The sequence below is a fragment of the Anomaloglossus baeobatrachus genome, chromosome 12, assembly GCF_048569485.1.
Source record: "Anomaloglossus baeobatrachus isolate aAnoBae1 chromosome 12, aAnoBae1.hap1, whole genome shotgun sequence".
In the NCBI taxonomy this organism is placed as follows: Eukaryota; Metazoa; Chordata; class Amphibia; order Anura; family Aromobatidae; genus Anomaloglossus; species Anomaloglossus baeobatrachus.
The window spans coordinates 62171800-62199149 of record NC_134364.1 but is presented as its reverse complement, the minus strand read 5'-3'; the positions used below and the strand labels follow the sequence as shown (position 1 = coordinate 62199149).

The 27350-nt window shown below is 46.1% G+C and overlaps 2 protein-coding genes across 3 annotated transcripts in view; one reads left to right on the top strand and one right to left on the bottom strand.

The window, feature by feature from the left end:
- TDRD9 (tudor domain containing 9) overlaps positions 1 to 27350 on the top strand; it is a 502525-nt gene that overhangs the window by 14832 nt on the left and 460343 nt on the right. The gene's annotated exons all lie outside the window — the stretch shown is intronic.
- On the bottom strand, positions 288 to 26683 carry RD3L (RD3 like). The gene is made up of 4 exons (XM_075330095.1): positions 26449 to 26683; positions 25967 to 26045; positions 25457 to 25772; positions 288 to 3274 (listed from the first exon to the last, which is right to left on the bottom strand). The coding sequence occupies exons 3-4, from the start codon at positions 25753 to 25755 to the stop codon at positions 2983 to 2985; spliced, it is 591 nt and encodes a 196-aa protein (XP_075186210.1). The 5' UTR covers positions 25756 to 25772; positions 25967 to 26045; positions 26449 to 26683; the 3' UTR covers positions 288 to 2982.

The following is a 27350-nucleotide window of genomic DNA, read 5'->3' as shown; positions in this document are numbered from 1 at the left end:
GTTACGGGTACAGAGCACCCGAGCATGGTAGTGCCCGCTCATCACTAATTACGAGTACTGAGCACCCGAGCATGGTAGTGCTCACTCATCACTAGTTACGAGTATTGAGCACCTGAGCATGGTAGTGCCCGCTCATCACTAGTTACGAGTATTGAGCACCTGAGCATGGTTGTGCCCGCTCATCACTAGTTACGAGTATTGAGCACCTGAGCATGGTTGTGCACGCTCATCACTAACTACATAATATAATGAAGACACTGATGACCTCCCCGACCATACGTGGTAAATTGAGGATAAAGTTTTATTACCGCTGATCAATAGGATTGCATAGGACCCCTTTAGGGAAAAGAAAATGTCGTAGCAGTAATATCTCTATCCTGGGCAGTAGCCATGTCTGTATCACATGATGATAAAACGCTTGTTCCACACAAAATTCCGAAATAATACATAACCTATTGTGCTTTCGTAAGCAATAACCATGTGCTAGAAATGTCGGTACTGCTGTACCTGCATAGGATTGTCTGATGCGGCTGACACCGGCAGAAGTCTAAGCACATCACCTTGTCCCTGAGGTTCTTGATTATTTCATTAGTCCTTTCCATTTTGTGGCTTTCTTGGCTGTGCAGCTGGTGTAAAAATCTGGTTAATTGTGCATTTATTTCTATGCAGATTTCATTCTGTTTTTCAGTTTAGATTTAGTTTTGTGATGTCTTACAATAAATTTAAATCTGTTCCAAAAAATGTGACAATTCTGTACCACATAGTCCGCGGAATCGAAAAAATACATGGTGCATTTTTTTTTTTTTAATTTTTATTCCAGTTCCCAAAATTGAGCTGTACATTTGCAGAATTTCCATGCAGATCTTGTAATTTAAAGCTCCGCTGCATGAATTTGGCCTAAATTGTAATCTCTCCTAGCAAGGTTGCCTTTGCTAGCAGCCTGGGATGGAGCACAGTACGGACCGGTGGTGCAGATACTGCTGATCTGAACTGTCAATCTTCAGGAGTAAGTGCTCCTCTTCCCGCAGAGGAGCGGTGTACTCCTGAAGATACAACTTAAGAAGACCCCTTTTAAAGCAGGCTATAGATGCCTGATGTTGTGTATCCGCCTATGCCTCTATTTTTAAGACCTTGTCTCAGCAGCTCATAAAGGAGGGCGAAGTATAAGGATACATTAAAAATATCAGCGGCCTCACTTGGACATGCCATGTCCATATGCATTAAATGGACCGCTATTTGCAGACCCTGATCCTCAAGTCAGATTCATTTCTAAAAGGGGTTGTCCAGGTCTTGTATATTAATGACCTTTCCTGAAGATAATCAAAATTGGCCTAGTATTTGTCTGTACGGGGAAGTGCTGTATACTGAACGATGGCAGCTGTGTTGGCTTAGGCTATATGCGCACGTTGCCTTTTTTTTTTTGTGACCACAAAGATGCAGCGTTTTGGCTGCTAAAAACGCACCAGTGGCAAAAACGCATTAGTAAAAACGCTTGTGTTTTTTTACCGTGTTTCGATGTGTTTCTGAGTTTTTAATCTCTGCGTTTTGCTATGTTTTCCCAATGCATTGCATGGGTGGAAAACGCAGAAAAGAATTGACATGACCAAATTATTTTATTTTATTTATTTTTTTTTTTTTCAGCTCAAACGCAGCTAAAAAAGTTGTGTGCGGACAGATAAAATGAAAACTCAGACTTTTCCGGGGAAGCAAAGTCATGCAGTTTTGAGCCCAAAAAACGCACTGTGCGCACAAAGCCTTAAAGGGATCCTGTCAGCTGATTCATGCTGTCTGAACCAAACTTCTTCTTTTTTGCCTTTTTGAGTCCATTTGATTATGTGCACACATGGCATATGGACAGTGGATTTCTTTATTGAACATCTGCGTATTACAGTAATTACATTTTAAGAAATCTCCATATACTCCAGAGGTAAACTGGTGTTAACCTATGAAGCAGATTTCACTTTGTAACAAAATCCACAACAATTTGTCATGGTAGATGTCCAGCTGATGACATTCTACCACGTGCACATTTGTAGAGGATGTGCCACTTGCTTAACTCTTATTTATTTTTTTTATTTTATTAAAGTCTGAGCTCCACTGATTCTGACGTCTTTTCCGTTTTGCGATTTGTCGCTCCATTGCAGAGATATTCACGGTTGTTGCTTTTGCAGCGCAGTATGTGAAGTCTCTGCTTGCAGACCAACCTTCACCCCTGCCTCCCAGATATGGTCAGTTACAGCTCGGCAACTGATCCAGCAGTGTTAGAAGCTGTGATTTGGAGGGGTAAAGACACACACCCATTGGGAAGATGCTAAAGAAATGCTCAGTTGGCAGTTACAAGTGGAGATTTCACATACTGCGCTCCAAAAGCATCAAATGTGAATATCTGCAGTAGAGCGATGAAGTGCAAAACGGGAAATAGTGGCAGAATCAGGGGGTATAAGGATTTTACTCATTTTATTAGCACGTAACCGGCCCTCTAAATAATTTGGCAAGCTGACATGGGTATTCTGCATACATAAATGAACTATATGAATACTGTTTTTTTTTTTGTTTGTTTTTTTTTTTTCTCTTCTAGAACTCTCATCTATTGCTATAAAGTAATTTATTATTTTTCACCTTTTTAATCAACAAAACAAGTTTTATCTGCACCTACTTGCATATAAAAATAGAGGAACGGCACTTATACATGAAATACGGGACCAAAAATCACTTACGGGTACAAAATAGAAGTTCTCTATAGGGTCATATAATGTGTATATATAGTCTGTCTATCTGTAAAAATAGCTACAATACCTCACTAAAAATAGGATTTGTTTTTATATGCTTTCTGGTAATAAAATCTGCATAGAAGTCTTAGCTGTACATGCGGATTCCTTATAAAAATCTGCATCATTTTCACGCAGTGGTCTGCAACCGGTAGCGGCTGGAGGTTACAGGTCTCTGGTGATGGAAGCGATCGGTCAGTAAACCCCCCTTGCTCTAACCCGACGGGTAATAATATGGCAGGTTCCAAATTCGGTGTGAGAATGTTGGGAACAAGCTTTGCGTATTCCTATCCACATAGCTGGACACGGTCGGTATCTCCTCCTTGTGTGGGCTCGAATCTCCTCCAATTGTGAAGTTGACGGGGCAGTTTGCATTCCACATGTCCAGCAGCTTCACCTGTTGGTTTTCTCTTTCCAAGGAGTTCAGGAAATCCTTTAGGACTTGCTTGAAGATATAGACAATTTCCCAAGGTAGCACATCATTCTCTGCCAAAACTTCTCGAAATCTAAGAGCAAAATATGTGGTTAATAACTTATAGATATAACGTGTTTCTCTTTGCTTTAATTTTGCATATGAAAAGTAGAAGAAATTACAGTATATTGCATCATGCACCAAAATAGCTATGATGGACTATTTCTTGCCCAATTTTTTTTTTTATGTATAAACCTATTAACACTAGAAATCCCAGAAATTTCGAGCACCCCCCTCTGAAGTCCCGAAAGAGGGTCAAATGACCCTTAAGGCCCAGTCATACACAACGACTTACCAGCGATCCCGAAAACAATGCGACCTGATAGAGATCGCTGGGAGGTCGCTGGTGAGATGTCACACAGTCAGACCTTACCAGCGATGCAGGAATGATACAGGTCGCAGTAGCGACCTGTATAACGATCTCAGCAGTCACTGTGACCCTGTCACACAGCGATGGGTCCTGCCCAGCAGGGCATCTCCTTCGAAGAAAATGACCTGGACCATTCTGCAATGACTAGAGATCTCACAGCAGGGGCCTGATCGCTGGTAGGTGTCACACATAACAAGATCGCTAACTGGATCGCCACTGCGTCACAGAAACCGTGACTCAGCTGCGATCTCGCTAGCGATCTCGTTGTGTGACGGGACCTTTTAGTCCAAACTGAATAGAACTAACTAGAAACTAAATGGCTAAACTCAATGGGAAAACAACAACCTCCTGTGGTGCGACAGTAATTGCCTTAATTACAGAACAAAAGACGGTGATTACAGTATGTTAGCTAAAATCCTTCAGGTCATTTGATGCGTCTCTAGGTTCCAAAGGTAGAAATGTTAAATGACCCCTCTCTGGGACTTCTAGTGTTAAAATGACCTTCCATAATTGCATTTGGAAGTGGTCTCCTAGATGGTGATGGCCTGTAATCTATAGAGGAACTGAAAATCTGGGCTGGGCAAAGATGTAAACCTACCTAACATAGGATCTAATAGTTAGGTTAGGCCCCACTCACACTTGCGCTATTTTGACGCAAACTGAATCCGTCAGTAATGTAGTACAGTTCATTTATTTACAGTGGAAGCGCGACACCATGTGGACACAAGCGGGTACTGCATGACACACTCGGCATATTAACGCGCTTCCACTGTAAATGAACTGTACTACATTACTGACGGATTCCGTTTGCGTCAAAATAGCACAAGTGTGAGTGGGGCCTTATTGAGCAGCCTAGTAGCTGCCACTAACTGCAATGAATCGAGCTTGCTCCAGTCACTACTGATTTAACTATTTATTTTTATTGACGCTATAGTCCTGCGCCCATGAGATTGCAGTGAGCTATCATTACCTTGCTTTGGAGGCTGGGGGCCTATTAAAGGTCCCCATTAGTGATGAGCGCGCACTACCATGCTTGGTGCTCTTAATGAGCACTTGGATGCTCGGATGGGTGTGACTCAAGCACCAAAGTTTAATGAAAGTCAATGCGGTACTCTAAACATTTTTCTAGGGAATTGTTCAGAAAAATGTTTTGAGTTCCTCATTGCCTTCTATTATATTCTAGCACTCTAGTTGTGCCCATGCAAGCGTGTGTGTGTGTGTGTGTGTGTGTGTATGAAAATATAAGTAAAACCAAACAAGCTTTGTTCCAGTCATTGGTACAACTTTCTCGACTCCTTGTCTAACATCGTGCTCAGCAGATGTGACTGGGAGTCAAATGGGAGCAGAATGTCAATCAAGGAGCTCTGGGTGTGATTAGTGCCCTCATAGTATAATGAATGCTGACTGCACTCTGCTACGGCTCTACCCTGGTGACTGCATGTAGGCAGCTGCAGGGAGAATATAACTTCATTCTTTCCCTGTAGCTGCACTTCGATAATAAAAGGGAACCTGTCAAGTGCAATATTAACCTAGAACGACTAGCAGTTCTGGGTGCATATTTCTAATACCTGCCCCAGATATAATATCCCAGGCTATACTAGCACACATAGAGACCTTTACAAAAAGTATTTCTAACGATCCTTTATGATATGCTAATGAGCGCAGGGACTAGTTGCAAGGGCGTTGGGTTCTGCGCTCATTCCACCTTCTTAGCATGTTAGCGCACACACTGGCATATTAACATGCTATTCAATGCTGCATCCCCAGCAGTGACGCGCAAACCTGTCTGTCACTGCTTCAGAACGTCGGGCTTGGTCAGTGTGCATAAGTCCAGGCATTTCCGATCATGCACACTAGACCTCTCTGAAGCCGAGACGCATACACCCAGCTTCATAGTGTGCATGTCCGGAAGTGTTGGGCTCTGATCATGTGAACCAAATCCAGCATCTGAAGCGGTGACAATGGACACAGGTATGCGCGTCACCGCTAATGAAGCTGGGCACTGAATAGCACGTTAATACACCCCACCCCTGTGTGCGTACTAAGAAGGCGGCATAAGGCCATGTGCGCCAGAACGTTGCGTTCTGCCGTGACAAATATTCTGCAGCGTTTTGTCACTGCATGTGCGTTTCAAAACTCAGCCGAAAAGCTGTGTTTTTAAATGTATTTGGAGTGCAGAATGGATGCAGAATTCATGCGTTCTGGATGCTTGCTCTGCCATACAGAGTGGGAAAAGCATCCAAAATGCACAATAGAAATGACATGTTGCTTTTTTGAACGCAGCGATTCGGCCACAAATTTCAGCATGCAAATCGCTGCGTTCTAAAACGCAACGTGCTCATGGAATTTGCACAGTTTACATAGACTTTGCTGGGGAAGCAGAACGCATGCGTTTATGCTGCAGTGCAAAGCGCTGCGTAAAGGCATGCAAAACTCACATAGCCTTAGAGCAGACAATAACGCCATTCCGAATAGTCCCTTCGCTCATTAGCAAATCATAAAGGGTCTTTAGAAATACTTTTTTTTTCCAAAGATCTCTATCTATGCTACTAGATACAGGGATTAGCAATATGCACCCAGGACTGCTCGTGGTTCTGGGTGCATATTGCATCTGACAGCCTTAAAGGGAACCTATGTGCGCACGTTGCGTAATTACATGCAGTTACGCTGCGCTTTGTAGCGCAGCGTAACTGCATGCGTCCTGCGTCCCCTGCATAATCTATGGAGATTGTGCAGGGGCCGTGCGCACGTGGCGTCTTAGAGCGCAGCGCTTCGGCTGCTGCCCGAAGTGCGCGTTCTAAGAAGTGACATGTCACTTCTTCCGTGCGCTTTGCTGGCAGGCCCTGCTCTGTCTATGGGAGAGGCTGCATGCAGAGCGCACTTTCTCTGCCGGCACCATACGCTTCAGAATGGAGCTTTTCAGCTGCGCTCTGAAGCGTACCTTTTTAGGTGCGGTGCAGAGTGCGCACATAGCCTAACTGACACATAACGTTAAGGCTGTGTGCACATGATGCGTTGTTGATTCTGTGTATTTTTCCTGAATCAAGTGTGTGTGTGTGTGTGTGTGTGTGTGTGTGTTTTTCAAATCCACAGCATGTCAATGTCTCCTGTGGGCACACGGAGTTTTATGTGCAGATTTTCCCCATAGACTTACATTAGATGTGGGAAATCTGCAGTTAAAAAACAAAGGAAAAAAAACATGCACATGCTGTTTTTTTTTTTTTTTCAATTTGAGTTTTCGCTGCGGAAACAAAAAACGTATGTAATTTGCCCCTACATATATCAATAAGATTTTTGTTGACGTGAAATACCAGGAAGAATAAAAAGCAAAGCTGATTTTAAAACACAACACACCAAAAAAAAAACCCATGAAAAAATTCAATAGAAGTGCAAGTAGCTTAATTTACATAATAAGTGCAGAAATTCTGCAACATCAAAAACTCACAAAGAGCTCATTGCGGGAACGTAGCCTAAAGCCTGCTGATTATACTATGGCTGCAGATTTTTTTGTTTTTGCTGACAGGTTCCTTGTTCCGTAACATTTATGTCAGCTAGAATAAAAAGCAGCCACAGGTTGGTTAGGAGGACCCACCATTGCAATGTATAGAGAAGGAAGCGTGTAATGCCTTATTATTCCTGTAGAGGCACTGCAAGGGAATTGACACTTTCTATTGATTCCCCCATTACTAACCTAAGGGGTGCTTCACACACAGCGAGCTCGCTGCCGAGATCGCTGCTGAGTCACGCTTTTTGTGACGCAGCAGTGACCTCATTAGCGATCTCGCTGTGTGTGACAATGAGCAGCGATCTGGCCCCTGCTGCGAGATCGCTGCTCGTTACACACAGCCCTGGTTCGTTTTCTTCAAAGCCGCTCTCCCGCTGTGACACACAGATCGCTGTGTGTGACAGCGAGAGAGCGACAAATGAAGCGAGCAGGAGCCGGCATCTGACAGCTGAGGTAAGCTGTATCCAAGATAAACATCGGGTAACCAAGGTGGTTACCCGATATTTACCTTAGTTACGAGCCTCTGCAGCTCTCACGCTGCCTGTGCTGCCGGCTCCGGCTCTCTGCACATGTAGCTGCTGTACACATCGGGTTAATTAACCCGATGTGTACAGCAGCTAGGAGAGCAAGGAGCCAGCGCTAAGCAGTGTGCGCGGCTCCCTGCTCTCTGAACATGTAGCTGCATTACACATCGGGTTAATTAACCCGATGTGTACTGTAGCTATGGTAGGAGAGCAAGGAGCCAGCGCTCAGTGTGCGCGGCTCCCTGCTCCCTGCACACACAGCTGTGCGCTGGTAACTAATGTAAACATCGGGTAACCATACCCGATGTTTACCTTAGTTACCAGTCTCCGCAGCTTCCAGATGGCAGCTCCGTGCAAGCGCAGCGTCGCTTGCACGTCGCTGCTGGCTGGGGGCTGTTCACTGGTCGCTGGTGAGATCTGCCTGTTTGACAGCTCACCAGCGACCATGTAGCGATGCAGCAGCGATCCTGACCAGGTCAGATCGCTGGTCGGATCGCTGCTGCATCGCTAAGTGTGAAGGTACCCTAACTAGTAGGGGTTATCCAAAGGGAGAACACCTTTACTAAAGAGTTTGTTCACTACTTTAAATGTTTGACACCTAAGGAGAGGTCATCAAAGTCTGATAGACCGGTGTCCGAAACCCGGCATCTTATCAGCTGCTCAGTGCCAGTAGCTGTAGCAGGCGGCAAGAAATGCTCAGTTCCGGAGCTGCCTCATCTTCAAATAGTGGCCGCAGCTGGGTACTGCACATCTGTCTCTTATTGATGTGAATGGGAGTCAAATGTGCAGTACCTGGCCACAGCTGCTATCAGAAGATGGGGCAGCTTTGGGACTGAGCATTTCCATAATCCTGCTACTGACACTGATAACAGCTGATTGGCCCAGGTCAACACCCCCCGCATCCCCACCAATCAGGCTTTAGTTGATAAACTGGTTTTAAATTTATTGATGCTGGCATAATTTTTGCTATTAGGTTTTTTAACATAAATCACAGAAAAAGAAATTTACTCCTAAAATACTAAATTTGAGGTTAAAAGGTAGGGAAGGAATGAAAAAAATAAAAAAACAAAAAACTCCCAATAACACTAAGGGGTACTTCTCACATAGCGAGATCGCTGCTGAGTCACGTTTTTTGTGACGCACCAGTGACCTCCATTAGCGATCTCGTTGTGTGTGACACTGAGCAGCGATCTGGCCCCTGCTGTGAAATTGCTGGTCGTTACACACAGTGCTGCTTCAATTTTTGGACGTTGCTCTCCCGTTGTGAAGCACACATCGCTGTGTTTGACAGCGAGAGAGCAAAGATCTGAATGTGCAGGGAGCCGGCTTCTGGCAGCCTGCGGTAAGCTGTAACCAAGGTAAATATCGGGTAACCAAGTGAAGTGCTTTGCTTGGTTACCTGATATTTACCTTGGTTACTAGCGTCCGCCGCTCTCAGGCTGCCAGTGCTGGCTCCCTGCACACGTAGCCGGAGTACACATCGGGTAAATAAGCAAAGCGGTTTGCTTATTTACCCAATGTGTACTCTGGCTAGGAGTGCAGGGAGCCAGCGCTAAGTGGTGTGCGCTGTTAACAAAGGTAAATATCGGGTAACCGAGCGCTTGGTTACCAGATATTTACCTTAGTTACCAAGCGCAGCATCGCTTCCACGCGTCGCTGGGGGCTGGTCGCTAGTGAGATCTGGCTGACAGCTCACCAGCAGACCATGTAGCGACGCACCAGCGATCCTGACCAGGTCAGATCGCTGGTGGGATCGCTGGAGCATCGCTAAAGTGTGACGGTACCCTAAGTGTGGAGAGAACGCCCACTATCCAAAAAAGGAAGGGGGTGTGATAAAAAAAAAAAACCAGCTGGTTGAAAGTGAACCAGTGGGTGATCTATCCGAATAAGGATACCACAACACTGATTACCTTATGCTAATATCTTTATGACAGTTAGGGGTGCTTCACACACAGCGAGCTCGCTGCCGAGATCGCTGCTGAGTCACGCTTTTTGTGACGCAGCAGTGACCTCATTAGCGATCTCGCTGTGTGTGACACTGAGCAGCGATCTGGCCCCTGCTGCGAGATCGCTGCTCGTTACACACAGCCCTGGTTCGTTTTCTTCAAAGGCGCTCTCCCGCTGTGACACACAGATCGCTGTGTGTGACAGCGAGAGAGCGACAAATGAAGCGAGCAGGGAGCAGGAGCCGGCGTCTGACAGCTGAGGTAAGCTTGTAACCAAGATAAACATCGGGTAACCAAGGTGGTTACCCGATATTTACCTTAGTTACCAGCCTCTGCAGCTCTCACGCTGCCTGTGCTTCCGGCTCGCTGCACATGTAGCTGCTGTACACATCGGGTTAATTAACCCGATGTGTACAGCAGCTAGGAGAGCAAGGAGCCAGTGCTCAGTGTGCGCGGCTCCCTGCTCCCTGCACACACAGCTAAGCGGTGTGCGCTGGTAACTGATGTAAACATCGGGTAACCATACCCGATGTTTACCTTAGTTACCAGTCTCCGCAGCTTCCAGACGGCGGCTCCGTGCAAGCGCAGCGTCGCTTGCATGTCGCTGCTGGCTGGGGGCTGTTCACTGGTCGCTGGTGAGATCTGCCTGTTGGACAGCTCACCAGCGACCATGTAGCGATGCAGCGATCCTGACCAGGTCAGATCGCTGGTCGGATCGCTGCTGCATCGCTAAGTGTGAAGGTACCCTTAGACAAGTTACCACTATCAGACGATCACCCACAAAACATTCAGCCCAGTTGATAATGCACAAGTCGGACATAGACAATCTTGTCACAAGTCAGATCAGTCTGTAAGGTGTAGTCATCAATTACATAGTCCACTATCAAAATTTGAGCATCCCCAAAAGATTGATGGGGCAAAATAACTTAAAAAAATTCAACGCGTTTCACCTCTCAAAAGAGGTTCATCAGGGGTATATGGGCCAGAGGACAGACTGGAGCTACAGCAACTCGGTCTATGCAAAGTCTTACTGGACATGTAGGACATCTGTTACCTGCGTGTTCTTCTGCTGCTTGATCTGATACACGGCAGATAGTGAGGACTTATGATGTACACATATTGTTAGCTGTGCTGTCAGCCTCCTTTTGAATACATTTATATGTTACAAGCCTTGTGGGAAATAAAAATACCACCAATTGGCTGCTACAGTGAATCTGACTTTTTTTTTTTTTAAACTTTGCTTACTGGAGATGAGTTGCTAAAGGATTTTCCTGGAAAAGAGGCTTCCTAATCCAGCAGCTATGCTATAAAGAAAAACTTTTGGGTGCTGATACATCAGGAGCACCTAGCCTACTGTCATCAGACAATCTTTTTATGGTGGTCCCATATTATATTATATAATTTCTTTTTGAGAGAATGAATACATTTATCTATGAATATTTCTATACGTGTGTGTGTGTATACACCTGATGAACTTCTTTTGACAGGTGAACAGCGTTGGATTTTTTTTTCTTGATCTTATTTTGTCCCACAAATCTTCTGGGGGATGATCAAATTTTGATAGTTGACTCTATGTAATTGATGACTACACCTTACAACAGGGGTGGGGAACCTCCGGTTGACATTTTTTGCAGCCCCCGGGCAGATTTCTGGGGCCTGCAGTGCTGGGGCCGCCGTCCCTTTTAAATGACCACATGCACTGTTTGAGCGAACCAATGGGCTCTCCCGCTGTCCAGTGTTGGCGTGATCAGCGGTGTGTGCCCGCCCCTCTGCCCTCTGGAGTGATGTGCCCGCCCCTCTGTCCTCTCGTGCTGTGTGTGTGCCCACCCCTCTGCCCTCCGGCCTGCACTGTCTCCGGCGCTGTGTGTGCGCTCGCCTGCACTCTGCTCCCCATCCAGTACTTCGTTGCACACAACTCTGAGGGGGATGGTACACAATCAGTGCTGTGTGTATCACCTCAGGTTTGTGTCTCCCCAGTAATGTCAGGGCTCTGCAGGTGCTGTGTGCAGAGCCCTGATATTACTGGGGGGCAGTGCTGTGTGCCCTCCCAATGCTGTGTATCACCCCCAGTGTTGTGTTCCCCCAATGATGTCTTTGCCCCCAGGTGTGTGTGTGTGTGTGTATGTATCCCCAGCCCCTCTTGTGTTGTGTATTCCCCCCCAGCGTCTCCTGTTGTGTATGCCCCCCAGCCCCTCTTGTGGTGTTTGAGGCCAGCGTCTCCTGTGACTTGTACATCACATTGGAGATGCTGGGGGCATATACATCACAGGAGACACTGAGGACATACACAACACAGGAGGGGCTGTGGGCATTTACCGTATTTTTCAGACTATAAGACGCACCCTGGTTTTAGAGGAGGAAAATTAAAATTTTTAGCAAAAAATAGGGTCATGACAGTTATGGGGCATGAATCTGCTGCTGACACTGTTATGGGGGTAATGTCCCCAAATTCTCTACTAAGTTGCCGCATCCTGGTAATGATCCTCCTGCCTTGTATATACAGTATATGTCCCTCATGCTGCTATATACCGTCATCCTGCCATATGGCTGCATCCTGATACATACTGGCATATGGCCGCATCCTGCTATATACCCAGTCATGGCATATACCCCCATCCTGCTCATAATATACCCCCATCCTGGTGTATGGCCGCATCCTGTGGCACATAAAAAAAAAAATAAACGTTCATACTCACCTCACCTTACCTCACTCCCTGCAGCATCGATCGTCCTCCTGTCTGTCAGCGGCAGCGCCGCTGAGTGGAGGCGTCCCTGTTGCCCTGCTGCATCGCGATCATCTCCTGTGTCTGTGCCGGCGTCTGCGTGTGGACATGTGCGCACAGCGATGACGTCATCGCTGTGCGCGCCGCTAGTCTCTATCCAGCCGCCGGCACAGACACAGGAGATGATCGCGATGCAGCAGGGTAACGGGGACGGCTCCACTCAGCGGCGCTGCCGCTGACACATACTGAAGGATGAGCGATGCTGCAGGGATACGGTGAGTACTGTACACCGATTCACTGCTCCCCGCGCTGATGATGATGCGCCGGGAGCAGCGAATACAGCCGCACATGATCACTCCAGGCCGTAGTTGCCAGGGGTGATCATGCGGGCCGGCTGTTTATCCCCCGCCCATCCCGCGGGGGATGGGAGTGCATATTAAATAAGCGGGTCCAAGTGGTCACGGCAGGCTGCTACAGCCTGCTCGTGCCCCCGATGACCCGCAGCACCCACATTCCCCGCAGCCACATTCAGACCATAAGACGCACTTTCCACCAACATTTGGGGGAAAAAAAGTGCGTCTTACGGTCCGAAAAATACGGTACATCACAGGAGGGGCTGGGAACATATATATGTCCCCAGCTCCTCATGTGATGTTATGTGCCTCCAGTGTGTGTGTATGTGTATATACAGCAGTCCCAGCGTTTCCTTTCTGTTGTTTATACGTCCCAGCGTTTTCAATGTGATGTATATGCCCCCAGCCCCTCCAGTGATGTATGTGCCTTCAGTGACTTCCTGTAATGTATATAGAGCAGTCCCAGAGTCTGTGTTATATGTGCCTCCAGCGTCTCCTGAGATGTATATACAGCGTCTTTTATGTGATGTATATGATTTACCAAATATTATTATGACAAAGAGTTGACTGCGCTCCAGACCAAGACAAACCTGAAAAAGCAGTTGTGAGAAGCAACATTATTAGTATCACCAAACATCCCAGCCGCACCAAAGAGAAGATGCTCCGGCCATCATAGTAGGGGTGAGTTAATTAATTGTTTGACCAAATATAGCAGGGTCATTTTCACATTGATAATTTTATACGGCCCTCCCGAAGGTTGGTAGAAATTTCCAAATGGCCCCCAGCAGTAAAAAGGTTCCCCACCCCTGCCTTACAGACTGATCTGACTGTCTGACTTGTGACACCATTGTCTATGTCCGACTTATGCATTATCAACTGGGTTGAATGTTTGTTTTTTGAGTGATCGTGTGATAGTGGCAATTTGTGTCTAATTTGGTCATAAAGATATTAGCATAAGCTAATCAGTGTTGTGGTATCCTTATTCGGATAGATCACCCACTGTTTTTGTTTTTTTTTTTTTTTTTTTTTTAAATCATGCTCCCTTTCTCTTTTGGATAGTGGCCGTTCTCTCCACACTAAGGCTGTGTGCACACGTTGCGTTTTTTACCGCGGAAACGCTGCGTTTAGAACCGCAGCGTTTCAGTGGCAAATTGCATGCGTTCAGCTTTCACAGCAAAGTGTATGAGAAAGCCGAAAAATCAGTGCACACGCTGCTTTTCTAAACGCAGCGTTTTGGATGCCAAAAATCGGTGCGGAAAGAAAAGCAGCATGTCATTTCTTTTGTGCGTTGTGGCTGCGTTCTCTCCCCCATTAAATCAATGATGTGGGGTCAGAACGCAGCTACACCGCAGTGAGCTGCTTTGTCGGCACACAGATCGCAGGCATTTACCTGGAAGTGAGGTCAAGAGGTTTCCTGTTGACCTCACTTCCTGGCAAAGTCCTGGAAAGCCCCCGGTGTCGCCAAAGTGCCCGCCCCTCCCCCCTCCCTCCCGAAAATCCAACATGGCCACGCGCACAGTAGCGCACCGGCCGCCCTGCTCCTATGATTTCTGTCGCATGTGCCTTGAGACATGTGACAGAAAAATGCCCCCCAGGCCCTGCCAGGTCACCCCCTATTCCCCCGGTATTCCCCCTTACCTGTCCGGTCGCAGCGCTGATCCCCCCCCCCCCCCCCCCCACGCGGCCCCCTCCTCCTTCACAGTGCACGCTGGCCGGTCACATGAGCAGAGCAGCTGACAGCCAGCACAGTGTTCAGAGAGCTGTGCTGGCTGCTCGCACTCTGCAGCTGTGACCTGGGGAGAGTGGGTGCAGATTTTTGGCACCCACTCTCCTGAGATGGAGGGTCTGCCCTCCTAGAAAATGGGGGATACGTTCCCTGAACGTGCCCCCATATTCTAGAAGGTCCAGAGGCGACGTGGGACGTCCAAATGGATTTCTGCGGACCCATGTTTTTCAAATTTTTTGATTAAATTGGAGAACAAGGGAATGATTTGTGGAGTGTTTTTTCTAATAAAATTTTTTGTCTTTTTCTTTTTGCTTTTGTTTCCTGTCAATTAGTTATGTCTGGTATCTGATAGACGCTGTGACATCACTAATTGCTTGGCTTGATGCCAGGTGACATTACACATCTGGTATCAACCCCATTTATTACCCCGTTTGCCAACGCACCAGGGCGCGGGATGAGTTGGGGCGAAGCGCCAGGATTGGGGCATCTAATGGATGCGCCACTTCTGGGGCGGCTGCGGCCTGCTATTTTTAGGCTGAGAAGAGTCCAATAACCATGGCTCTTCCCACCCTGGGAATACCAGACCCCAGCTGTCAGCTTCACCTTGGCTGGTGATCTAATTTGGGGGGACCCCACGTTGTTTTTTTTTTTTTAATTCTTTATTTATAAATAAAAAAAAAAGCCTGGGGAGCCCTCCAAATTGATCACCAGCCAAGATGAAGCTGCCAGCTGTGGTTTGCAGGCTACAGCTGTCTGCTTTACCCTGACTGGCTATCAAAAATAGGGGGGACCCCACGCCATTTTTTTCATTTTTTTTTTTTTATTGGATAAATACTAAGCTAGGCACCCTTTAGTGCCACATGAAAGGTACTAAAGGTGCCAGCTTAGAATATGCAGGCGGGGGTGAGACGTTATATATATTTGACATCCCTTCATCCATTGACGCTTTTTAGGCTGTGTGCCCACAATCAGGGTTTGCAGCGTTATGGGCGCTGAGTGTTTTCCCTGTGTCCATAGCGCTGCGTTGTGCAGTAGAAGCACAGTGGAAGGATTTTTGGAGATCCCATGCCCACTGTGCTTCTTTTCTCCGCAGCATAAACTGACCGGTGGCGTGGCTTCCCGAGCATGTCAATTTATGCTGCGGAGACGAGAGTGTTCTCTGCAGGTAGCATAGAGCTCCACAGCAGCCTGAACCCAAATCGTGGGCATGGGCAGCTGCAGGAAGGCTGACACTGTGTACTAGACGCTGTGTCGCTGGATCATGGCCACATAGCCTAAGGCCCCTTTCACACGTCAGTGATTCTGGTACGTTTGTGCGTTTTTTTTTAAACGTACCAGAATCACTGACATACGCAGACCCATTATAATGAATGGGTCTGCTCACACGTCAATGATTTTTCACTGCACGTGTCTCCGTGCAGCGTACCCGCGTGTGCGTGATTGCCGCACGGAGACATGTCCATTTTTTTCTGGCATCACTGATGTTCCACGGACCACGCAGTGGTGTGATCCGTGAGACACGTGCCAGGAAAAAAAAAACGTGCTTTTAAAATAAAAATCATTTTTACTCACCCGGCGTCCAGCGATGTCCTCTGCAGCCCGTGCAGCTTGCTGCTTCTGAGCCGGCTGATTACTGTCGCTAATATTCATGATGCGCGACACAGCCGACCCGGAAGCAGCTGCTGCGGGGGTCAGCACCAGCCAGATGCTGCACCGCGGGAGCGATCAGCACCATCGGGAGTGGGCACAGGCGAGTTGATTTCTAAGTGCAATCACGGGCCACGGAGAACGGAGCCCGGATTGCACTTAGACAACCCATGTGTGACGTGATTCACGGCACACGAAGGGAGATGTGCGTGTTTTACACGCCAGTGAAAAACGTAAGTGTTTTTCACTGACGTGTGAAACGGGCCTAAAAGTGAGAATATTGTTGCTACAGCAACATTTTGGGGGAAGTAGCTGTGGATTCAAAATGCTTAATATACCCCTGAATAAAATTCTTGAGGGGTGCAGATTCCAAAATGGGGTCACTTGTGGGGGTTTTCTGACATATAGGTACCCAAGGGGCCCTGCTAATGTGACATGGTGCGCGAAGTTTATTTCAACTTTTCCAAAATTCAAATGGTGCTCCTTCCATTCCAAGCCCTTCCATTTATCCAAACAGAATGTGGAGAAGGAAATGACCTCACAGGTTTTTTTTTCCAAAGGTCTGTGTTCAACCAACTTTATTAACACTGACAAGTCTTTAAAAAACGCACCTGAAAAACGCATGAAAAACGCATGCGTTTTCGATGCATTTTTCTCAAAAAGCATTGTTTACAATTCTCCCCTCTGCCAGAGGGTGCGTTTTTTTTTCCGCGCTGAAAAAAAAGCAACGTGTGCACATAGCCTAAAGGGGGCTTTACAAGCTACGACATCGCTAATGCGAACTCGTTGGGGTCACGGAATTGGTGACGCACACCTGGCCGCATTAGCGATGTTGCTGCGTGTGACACCGACGAGCGATTTTTGCATCGTTGCAAAATCGCTCATCGGTGACATGGGGGTCCATTCTCAAATATCGTTACTGCAGCAGTAACTAGGTTGTTCCTCGTTCCTGCGGCAGCACACATCGCTCCATGTGACACCACAGGAACGAGGAAGCTCTCCCTACCTGCCTCCCGGCCGCTATGCGGAAGGAAGGAGGTGGGCGGGATGTTAAGTCCCGCTCACATCCGCCACTCCGCTGCTATTGGGCGGCCGCTCAGTGACGTCGCTGTGACGCCGCACGGACCGCCCCCTTAGAAAGGCGGTTCGCCGGTCACAGCGACGTCGCCAGGCAGGTAAGTATGTGTGACGGGTCTGGGCGATGTTGTGCGGCACGGGCAGCGATTTGCCCGTGTCGCGCAACAGATGGGGGCAGGTACCCACACTATCAATATCTGGACCGATATCGCAGTGTGTAAAGCCCGCTTAAGTGTTATTGGGAGTTTTTTATTTTTATTCCTTACCTTTTTAACTTTGAGCCTCAATAAATTTTGTATTTTAGGAGTAAACTTCTTTTTTCTGTGTTTTTATTTTAGGTTTCATTAACAGTTTCACATAATTTAACATTTACAGACTGCACATTACTGGAAGCAAAATGAGTTAACTGAGAATCCGTCAGTAAGCTTTTTCTGATGGGAAGTTTGTATCTTGTTCATCTTCGGCTGGGTTAAGATTGCCCTATTGAAAGTCAGACCAGTAGTGTACTGGCTGTGTACCACTCATTGCAGACGGGCGCTGGAGCTGCCTTAAATTACATGTATTATTCTGTTCCATTAAAAAAAAAAGCATGGCTGCGATGTTTTTGTATTTATTTTATTTATTTATTTATTTATTTTTTTTTTTTTTAACCCCATAGCGACGGCCTAACGTCTCAAGACGTCGGAAAAACAGGGTACTTATTCTGTTCCGACGTCCTGAGACGTCAGGCCGGAAAAACCCTGTAGCGCCCCCCAGTGACGAAAAATCTCGGGTTTCAGCTACCGGGGGTAGCTGAGACCCCCCAGATTATGAATCGGGGTGTTTTTTATGCACCCCGTTAATGCGATCGCCGGTATACGGTGTATACCGGCGACAACATAAAAAAAAAATAAATGGCTGGTAAAATTTATTTATTTCTCATCTGACGTGATCAAACATGTCAGATGAGAAATAAATGTGAGCCCTTAGTGCCCCCAAAGCCCCCGGTACCGGAGAAATCCATCCAACCCCCCCCCCCTCCGGAAAATCCAAGATGGCGCCGACGCGCGCTGAAAACTCCCGCTGCCTCTGCATTCATTTCCCTCCGATCTGAAATGATCAAACATTTCAGATCGGAGGGAAATGTCCCCCTCCTGACCTCTCCTCCGGTACACCGGAGCTCTTTGGTCCCTGGAGCCCCCTCCAGTTCTTCAGAGCCCCCCTCCGGAGCGTGCAAGATGGCGCCGACGCGCGCTGAAAACTCCCGCCGGCTCTGCATTCATTTCCCTCCGATCTGAAATGATCAAACATTTCAGATCGGAGGGAAATGTCCTCCCCCTGACCCCTCCTCCGGTCCACCGGAGCCCTCTGGTCACCGGAGCCCCCTCCGGGTCTCCAGAGCCACCCCCCCTCCCCCGCATTCATTCTGCTCTTTCTGCCGCATGTGACACGTCACATGCGGCAGAAAGATGTCCCCAGGTCCCCCCAGGTCCCACTAGGTCACCCCCCCCCCCCATCACCCCCCCCAGCCCCCGGTCATACGTTACCTGTCTGGTGATCCGTCCCGCGATCACGCCGCCTCCTTCTTGAATGCTGGCGGCGCATGCGCAGACAGCGGCTGTCAGCTGGATTCCTCCCCCGGTCCACAGTGGAGCAGCCTGTGCATCAGCGACGTCAGTCTTGCAGGGACGCTGACGTCGCTGATGCACAGGCTGCTCCACTGTGGACCGGGGGAGAGTGAGTGCAGAATCAGCAGTCTCTCCATGTGAGGAGTGTGGTCCTCACATGGAGAGACTGCTGTTCCAGAAAATGGGGGGTACGTTCTGTGAGCGTGCCCCTCATATTCTGGAATGAGGTTACTGCAGGTCACTCTGCCCTAAGTTGGACCGGGGCAGTGTGAGTGCAGTATTCTCAGATTACTGCACCCACACTGCTCATGGAGAGCTTGCTCTTCCAGAAAATGGGGGATACGTTCCCTGAACGTGCCCCCCATATTCTAGAAGATCCAGAGTCGGCGAGGGACCTCCAAAATGGATTACAGCGACCGTAATTTCTTTATTTTCAATAAATTGGGGAAAGAGGAATGTTTCGGAGTTTTTTTTTCAAATTTTTTTTTTTGTCGTTTTTTTTTTGTGTCTATTACTTGACTGGGTTAGTGATGTCGGGTATCTGTTTAGATGCTGTGACATCACTAACCCCAGGGCTTGATGCCAGGTGACATTACAGCTGGTATCAACCCCATATATTACCCCGTCTGCCACCGCACTAGGGCGCGGGATGAGCTGGGGCGAAGCGCCAGGATTGGCGCATCTAATGGATGCGCCACTTCTGGGGCGGCTGCGGCCTGCTATTTTTAGGCTGGGAAGAGTCCAATAACCATGGCTCTTCCCACCCTGAGAATACCAGACCCCAGCTGTCCGCTTCACCTTGGCTGGTGATCTAATTTGGGGGGGACCCCACGTTTTTTTTTTTTTTTTTAAAAAAAACGCCTGGGGAGCCCTCCAAATTGATCACCAGCCAAGGTGAAGCTGTCAGCTGTGGTTTGCAGGCTACAGCTGTCTGCTTTATCCTAGCTGGCTATCAAAAATGGGGGGGACCCCACGTCGTTTATTTTAATTATTATTTTTTGGGGGGGCTAAATACAAGGCTAGGCACCCTTTAGTGCCACATGAAAGGCACTAAAGGGCGCCAGCTTAGAATATGCAGGGGGTGGGACGTTATATATGTTTGACATCTATCCATTCATCCATTGTAGCATTTTAGGCTGTGCGCCCACAATCGGGATTTGCAGCGTTTTGGGCGCAGAGTGTTTTCCCTGTGTCCATAACGCTGCATTGTGCAGTAGAAGCACAATGGAAGGATTTTTAGAAATCCCATGCCCAATGTGCTTCTTTTCTCCGCCACAAACTGACCTGTGGCGCAGCTTCCCGAGCCTCAGCAGATCAATTTATGCTGCGGAGAGGAGTGTTCTCTGCAGGTAGCATAGAGCTCCACAGCGGCCTGAACCCAAATCGTGGGCATGGGCAGCTGCGTTCTCCCGTGGACAACACTCACATCTCTGCAGGAGGCTGACACTGTGTACTAGACGCCGTGTCGCTGGATCATGGCCACATAGCCTAAAAGTGAGACATTGGTTGCTACAGCAACATTTTTGTGAAGTACCTGTGGATTCAAAATGCTTATTATACTCCTGAATAAAATCCAGTTTCCAAAATGGAGTCACTTGTGGGGGGTTTCTAATGTATAGGTACCCAAGGGGCCCTGCAAATGTGACATGGTGCCCGCAATTTATTTCAACTTTTCCAGAATTCAAATGGTGCTCCTTCAATTCCAAGCCCTCCCATTTATCCAAACAGAGGTTTTTGGCCACATGTGGGGTATCCCTGTGCTCATAAGACATTGGATAACAACCTGTTGGGTCCACGGTTTGTTGTTGTCTCTTGAAAAAGTGAGAAATTTGATGCTGAAGCAACATTTTTGTGAAAAAAATGAAAATTTTCAATATGGCAACCTAAGCTTATCAAATTCTGTGAAGTATTCGTGGATTCATACTGCTCACTATACACCTAGATAAAAGCCTTGAGGTGTCTTGTTTCCAGAATGGAGTCACTTGTGGGGGACCTCCACTGTATAGACACCTCAGGGGCTCTCCAAATGCAACCTGGCGTCCGCTATTGATTCCAGCCAATTTTGCAGTCAAATGGCACTCCTTCCCTTCCGAGCCCTGCCATGCGCCCAAACAGTTGATTTCCACCACATATAAGGTATCGCCAAACTCAGGAGAAATTGCACAATAAATGTTATGCTGAATTTTTTTCCTTTTACTCTTGTAAAAAAAAAAGCTACCTGGTTGAAATAACAATTTTGTGGTAAAATTTAATTTTTTTTTTTTCATGGCTCAACGTTATAAAATTCTGTGAAGCACCTGGGGGTTCAGGGTACTCACCAAACATCTAGATAAATTCCTTGAGGGGCCTAGTTTCCAAAATGGGGTCACTTGTGTGGGGTTTCTGCTGTTTAGGTACCTTAGGGGTCCTCCAAATGTGACATGGTGCCCGCAATCTTTTTCAGCCAAATTTCCTTTCCAAAATTCAAATATTGCTCCTTTCGTTCCAAGCCCTCCCATTTGTCCAAACAAAGGTTTCAGACCACATGTGAGGTATCACCGCGCTCATAAAAAAAGTGGTTAACAAACCTTGAGGTCAAATTTTTGGAATTACCTCTTGAAAAAGTGAGAAAATTGATGCTAAAGCAACATTTTTGAGAAAATTATTAAAATTTTCAATATGACAACGTAACGTTAACAAAATCTGTGAAGTACCTGTGGATCTAAAATGCTCACTTTACCCCTAGATAGAAGCCTTGAGGGGTCTAGTTTCCAAAATGGTGTCACTTGTGAGGGGTTTCTTCTGTTTAGGTACCTTAGCGGACCTGTAAATGCAACATGGTGCCCGCAATCTATTTCAGCCAAATTTGCTTTCCAAAATTCAAATATTGCTCCTTCTGTTCCGAGCCCTCCCATTTGTCCAAACAGAGGTTTCTGACCACATGTGGGGTATCGGCGCACTCATAAGAAAGTGGGGAACAAGTTTTGGGGTCCATTTTGTTGTGCTATTTCTTCTAAAAGTGAATAAATTTGGGTTAGAGCAACATTTTTAGGTAAAATTTATTTTTGCTTTTTTTTCATTCCACATTGCTTTTGTTCATGTGAAGCACCTGAAGGGTTAATAAACTTCTTGAATGTGGTTTTGAGTACTTTGGGGGGTGCAGTTTTTAGAATGGTGTCACATTTGGGTATTTTCTGTCATCTAGGCCTATTGAAGTCACTTCAAATGTGATGTGGTCCCTAAAAAAATGGTTTTGTAAATTTTGATGTAAAAATGAGAAATCGCTGATAAACTTTGAACCCCTCTAACTTCCTAACAAAAAAATTTTGTTTCCAAAATTGTGCTGATGTAAAGTAGACAAGTGGGAAATGTTATTTATTAACTATTTTGTGTCACAGAAATCTCTGGTTTAACGGTATAAAAATTCAAAAGTTGAAAATTGCTAAATTTTCAAAATTTTTGCCAATATTCAATTTTTTTCTTCAATAAACGCAAAAAATATAGTCCTAAATTTGGTACTAACATGAAGTCCAATATGTGACGAAAAAACAGTCTCAGACTCACCGGGATCCGTTGAAGCGTTCTAGAGTTATAACCTCATAAAGTGACACTGGTCAGAATTGCAAAATTTGGTCTGGTCATTAAGGTGAAAATTAGCTCCGTCACTAAAGGGTTAAGGCTGGCTTCACATTAGCGGTATTTTGCCACAAATGCAGTACAGTTTAATACAGTTCACTGGCATCGCGGAAAGCTCCGCTCACATGCGGTCATGTGACCACAGCATATGACTGGAGCTTGCCACGATGCCAGTGAACTGTATTGAACTGTACTGCATTTGTGACAGATCCGGATTTGCGGCAAAATACTGCTGATGTGAAACCAGCCTAAAGGCCGCTTAACACGCAACGACATCGCTAACTAGATGTCGTTGGGGAGGTCATGGAATTTGTGACGCACATCTGGCCTCGTTAGCGACATCATTGTGTGACACATACGAGTGACCGCTAACTATGCAAAATACTCACCAAATCGCTGATTGACACGTCGTCCATTTCCCAAATATCGTTGCTGATTTTGGACGCAGGTTGTTGGTCGTTCCTGAGGTAGCACACATCGCTACATGTGACACCCTAGGAACGACGAACACCGTACATGCGTCCTCTGGCAATGAGGTTGGTGTGACTTTCATGCGGCTGGTCTCCGCCCCTATGCTTCTATTGGACGCCTGCCGTATGACATCGCACGAACCGCCACCTTAGAAAAAAGGTTGTTCGCCGCCCACAGCGACGTCGCTAGGAAGGTAAGTATGTGTGACGGGTACTAGCGATTTTTGTCCGCCACGGGCAGCGATTTTGCCTGTGACGCACAAACGGCGGGGGCGGGTATGAAAGCTAGCGACATCGCTAGCGATGTCACTGCGTGTAAAGCCCCCTTTAGTCTCTCATCTTTCTGTTCTGCAGTCATAGCTCAGCAAAAGGGAATTAATGGCAGCTCGAGATCAGATTCATACTCCTCGGCCCATGAATCACAGAGCAGCTCGTTATTGCAATAGCCTTCTGTGTTTCTCATGACATGGCGTTTTACAGATACCATACTGTTAAAAGCCGGGCAAGGATTATCAAATTAAGATAACTATATGGCTAGTCCAAGAGGCTGGTGCCCGCCTCTTCTGCCCACCCCCTCCCTTTGACTGACGGGTCTCTTCCTATTGACTGCAGTGATAACAGATCTGTTCTGATTCATGCAGCTTTTGCTCTGGGCAGTATCAATTGGCTGTTAATTTCTTTACTAAAAAAAACAAACCAAACCTTATCAATCAATGTATTCAGTTTGTAATGTGAAGTTTGCTGACAGATCCCTCCTAAATCCTGCAAATTTAGCATTGAACATGCCTACATCTTGCACATATCATTGAAACTATGATGACTATAAAGTTGCAGGGTGGCATGAGAAAAGGGATTGAAGGACTGAGCAGATTCTTAGTGTATGTATCGTGTGGGTGTATATTATATATATACACATACATATTATAAAAATTGTACAGTCCAAAAGTTTGAACACACCTCATTCAAAGAGTTTTTTTTATTTTCATGACTCTACCATTTTTAGACTCACATTGAAGGCATCAAAACTATGACTTAACACATGTGGAATGAAATACTTCACAAAAAAGTGTGAAACATCTGAAAATATGTCTTCTATTCTAGGTTCTTCAAAGTAGCCACCTTTTGCTTTGATTACTGCTTTGCACACTCTTGGCATTCTCTTGATGAGCTTCAAGAGGTAGTCACCGGAAATGGTTTTCACTTCACAGGTGTGCCCTGTCAGGTTTAATAAGTGGACTTTCTTGCCTTATAAATGGGGTTGGGACCATCGGTTGTATTGTGCAGAAGCGTGGTGGATACACAGCTGGTAGTCCTACTGAATAGACTGTTAGAATTTGTATTATGGCAAGAAAAAAAAGCAGCTAAGTAAAGAAAAACGAGTGGCCATCATTACTTTAAGAAATGAAGGTCAGTCAGTCTGAAAAATTGGGAAAACATTGAAAGTGTCCCCAAGTGCAGTGGCAAAAACCATCAAACGCTACAAAGAAACTGGCTCGCATGAGGACCGCCCCAGGAAAGGAAGACCAAGAGTCACCTCTGCTGCAGAGGATAAGTTTATCAGTCACCAGCCTCAGAAATCGCAGGTTAACAGCAGCTCAGATTAGAGACCAGGTGAATGCCACACAGAGTTCTATCAGCAGACACATCGCTAGAACAACTGTTAAGAGGAGACTTTGTGCAGCAGGCCTTCATGGTAAAATAGCTGCTAGGAAACCACTGCTAAGGACTGGCATCAAGCAGAAGAGACTTGTTTGGGCTAAAGAACACAAGGAATGGACATTAGACCAGTGGAAATCTGTGCTTTGGTCTGAGGAGTCCAAATTTGAGATCTTTGCATCCAACCACCGTGTATTTGTAGAAAAGGTGAACGGATGGACTCTACATGCCTGGTTCCCACCGTGAAGCATGGAGGAGGAGGTGTGATGGGGTGGGGGTGCTTTGCTGGTGACACTGTTGGGGATTTATTCAAAATTAAAGGCATTCTGAACCAGCATGGATACCACAGCATCTTGCAGCGGCATGCTATTCCATCCAGTTTGTGTTTAGTTGGACCATCATTTATTTTTTAAACAGCACAATGACCCCAAACACACCTCCAGGCTGTGTAAGGGCTATTTTACTAAGAAGGGGAGTGATTGGGTGCTACGCCAGATGACTTAGCCTCCAGTCACCAGACCTGAACCCAATCGAGATGGTTTGGGGTAAGCTGGACCACAGAGTGAAGGCAAAAGGGCCAACAAGTGCTAAGCATCTCTGGGAACTCCTTCAAGACTGATGGAAAACCATTTCCGGTGACTACCTCTCAAAGCTGATCAAGAGAATGCCAAGAGTGTGCAAAGCAGGAATAAAAGCAAAAGATGGCTACTTTGAAGAGCCTAGAATATAAGATATAAGACATATTTTCAGTTGTTTCACACTTTTTTGTTCAGTATTTCATTCCACATGTGTTAATTCATAGTTTTGATGCCTTCAAAAGTGAATCTTCACTTTTGAGTCATGAAAATAAAGAAAACTCTTTGAATGAGGTGTGTCCAAACTTTTAATCTGTACTATATATCTATATCATAAATGTTTTTTTTTTTTTTCTTTTTGCACTGCATTTGACTCAAGGCATGACATTAATCACCTAATATTGTTATAAGAGAAGGGTTACCTGCTCAGCACGGTGCCTGTGTGGCACGGCTGGATCTGGGCGCACAGCACCTCCAGCTGTTTCTGCTCCGTCACGGGGATGCTCGGCTTCAAGCTGTAATCATTTCTCAGCCAGTTATAATCCGCTCCCGTTTTCTGTCCCCTCTGCTCGTTCTCTATCTCGTGCAGCAGACGCTCACGTTCTCCCAGGTGCCATTGTAATTCTCTTAATAAAGTCTTGGTCACCACCTCCGAGCCCGGGTATTGCGTGGACTTGTCAGTCTCTGCTTTGGACCATTTCATCCAACCGAAGAATGGCATTTTCTTTTCCTTTGGTCCTAGAATTAAATTTCATATCAATTCATCACAATTTAGAATCTCATCCAGACACTGTACATTTTTTTTTTTTTTTGCTATTTTTAAAACTATTACTTTTTTCATTCCTTTACACCAATTTACCTGAAATTGGAGGCAGTATGAATACAAAATAGCCAAGCAATGCAATATACAATGGTTCTTGCTTATAGTTTACCTTTAATTCCCACGCTGCTGGTTATTTCGGGTCTCCTTTCTTTAGTCCTGGACTTTGCTTAAAGGTCTGGCAAGGACGCCTGTTTAAAACGAAGGATGTGACGTTTCATTAGAGTCCAGTGGAGATCTCCCTTTACTTTCGGGCTAACGCTGCCTTCTTGGCACCAGAGCCGAATAGAATCCTGGCTGAGGGCATCTGACCAGATTAGTGTCTGGCTGTGCACTAAGTGCATCTGCTGATGTGCAATCCCTTAAAGTTGGACGTGTCATGTGACCTCGTTGTACCCGTATATATCACCCCCCCCCCCTCCTGCAATCCACAGAGTACTCATATACAACTTGCAATTCAATGGGATGTTTAGTTAACATTTAGATAAGATCTCTGCTTGCAATATTTGACTACAAAGGAAAAAGGCACTGTCCTCAGAGGTCTGGCAAGAAGACGTGAGCCTGTACTGTTAAATGCAAAAAATAAGTACCTACCATTACGATGGCAGTGCCGAGATGAAATGTCCTCCTTGCTGTGTAGGACGAGTCATTCGTTCATGTCCTGGCGATTTTTCTGTGCACTAAAGGTCGCTGAAGCAGTGTGGTGTGTTTTTTTTTTTTTTTTTTTATTTTGTCCCCCCTCCTTTTTTCCCTCTTCCGTTTCAGTTCTCTAGTCTCTTTTTATTAGTCTGAACCCCAGGCATGAGGAGACAGCTTCTCTCCTTACTTCCTTTCCGAGATGACTGGTTTTACAGCTCAGATTTTTTTTTTTTTTCCTCATTGTTGCATTTTTTTTTCCCTTCCCTTTTTATCCCAGAGATGTTGGATTGTTGGCTAGCAGAGGCTGCGTTAATGTGCCCTAGATGCCATACAACATAACACATGACGCGCATGGCAGCTATTAAATCCGATATTATACACTGGAAACATTCAGATGTCAACACTAATAATGCTCAGCTGGAAGCTTTTCACATTGCATTGTATATGGTACTATGAGAACGTGGAGGAGCCGGCCACGTAATGACAGAACTGTCTTTGCAAATTTCAAGACAAATTGAAAGCATGACTTCTTACCACCTTTTTTTTTTATTTGTTTTTTTTTTTTTTTTTTTTTCTAGAGGATGCAGTGATACGGCCATTTCAATGGAGCATCTTGTCTGTTTTGTCACAATAGCCGGATTATTTTACAACCCTTAAAGGGAACCTGTAGGGTTTAAAGGGCATCTGCTTTGCAAACAGGAGGAGCTGCATAAAGTATTAGTAAAAATTTTTTTATTTTACTTATTTCAATCCCTAGTGTTTGTACACATGAGTCCAGTGGGCGGTCCTATTCAGTGACTAAATGCCGCTTTACACTGCTATCTTGAGATCGCTAGCGTGCGTACCCACCATCATTT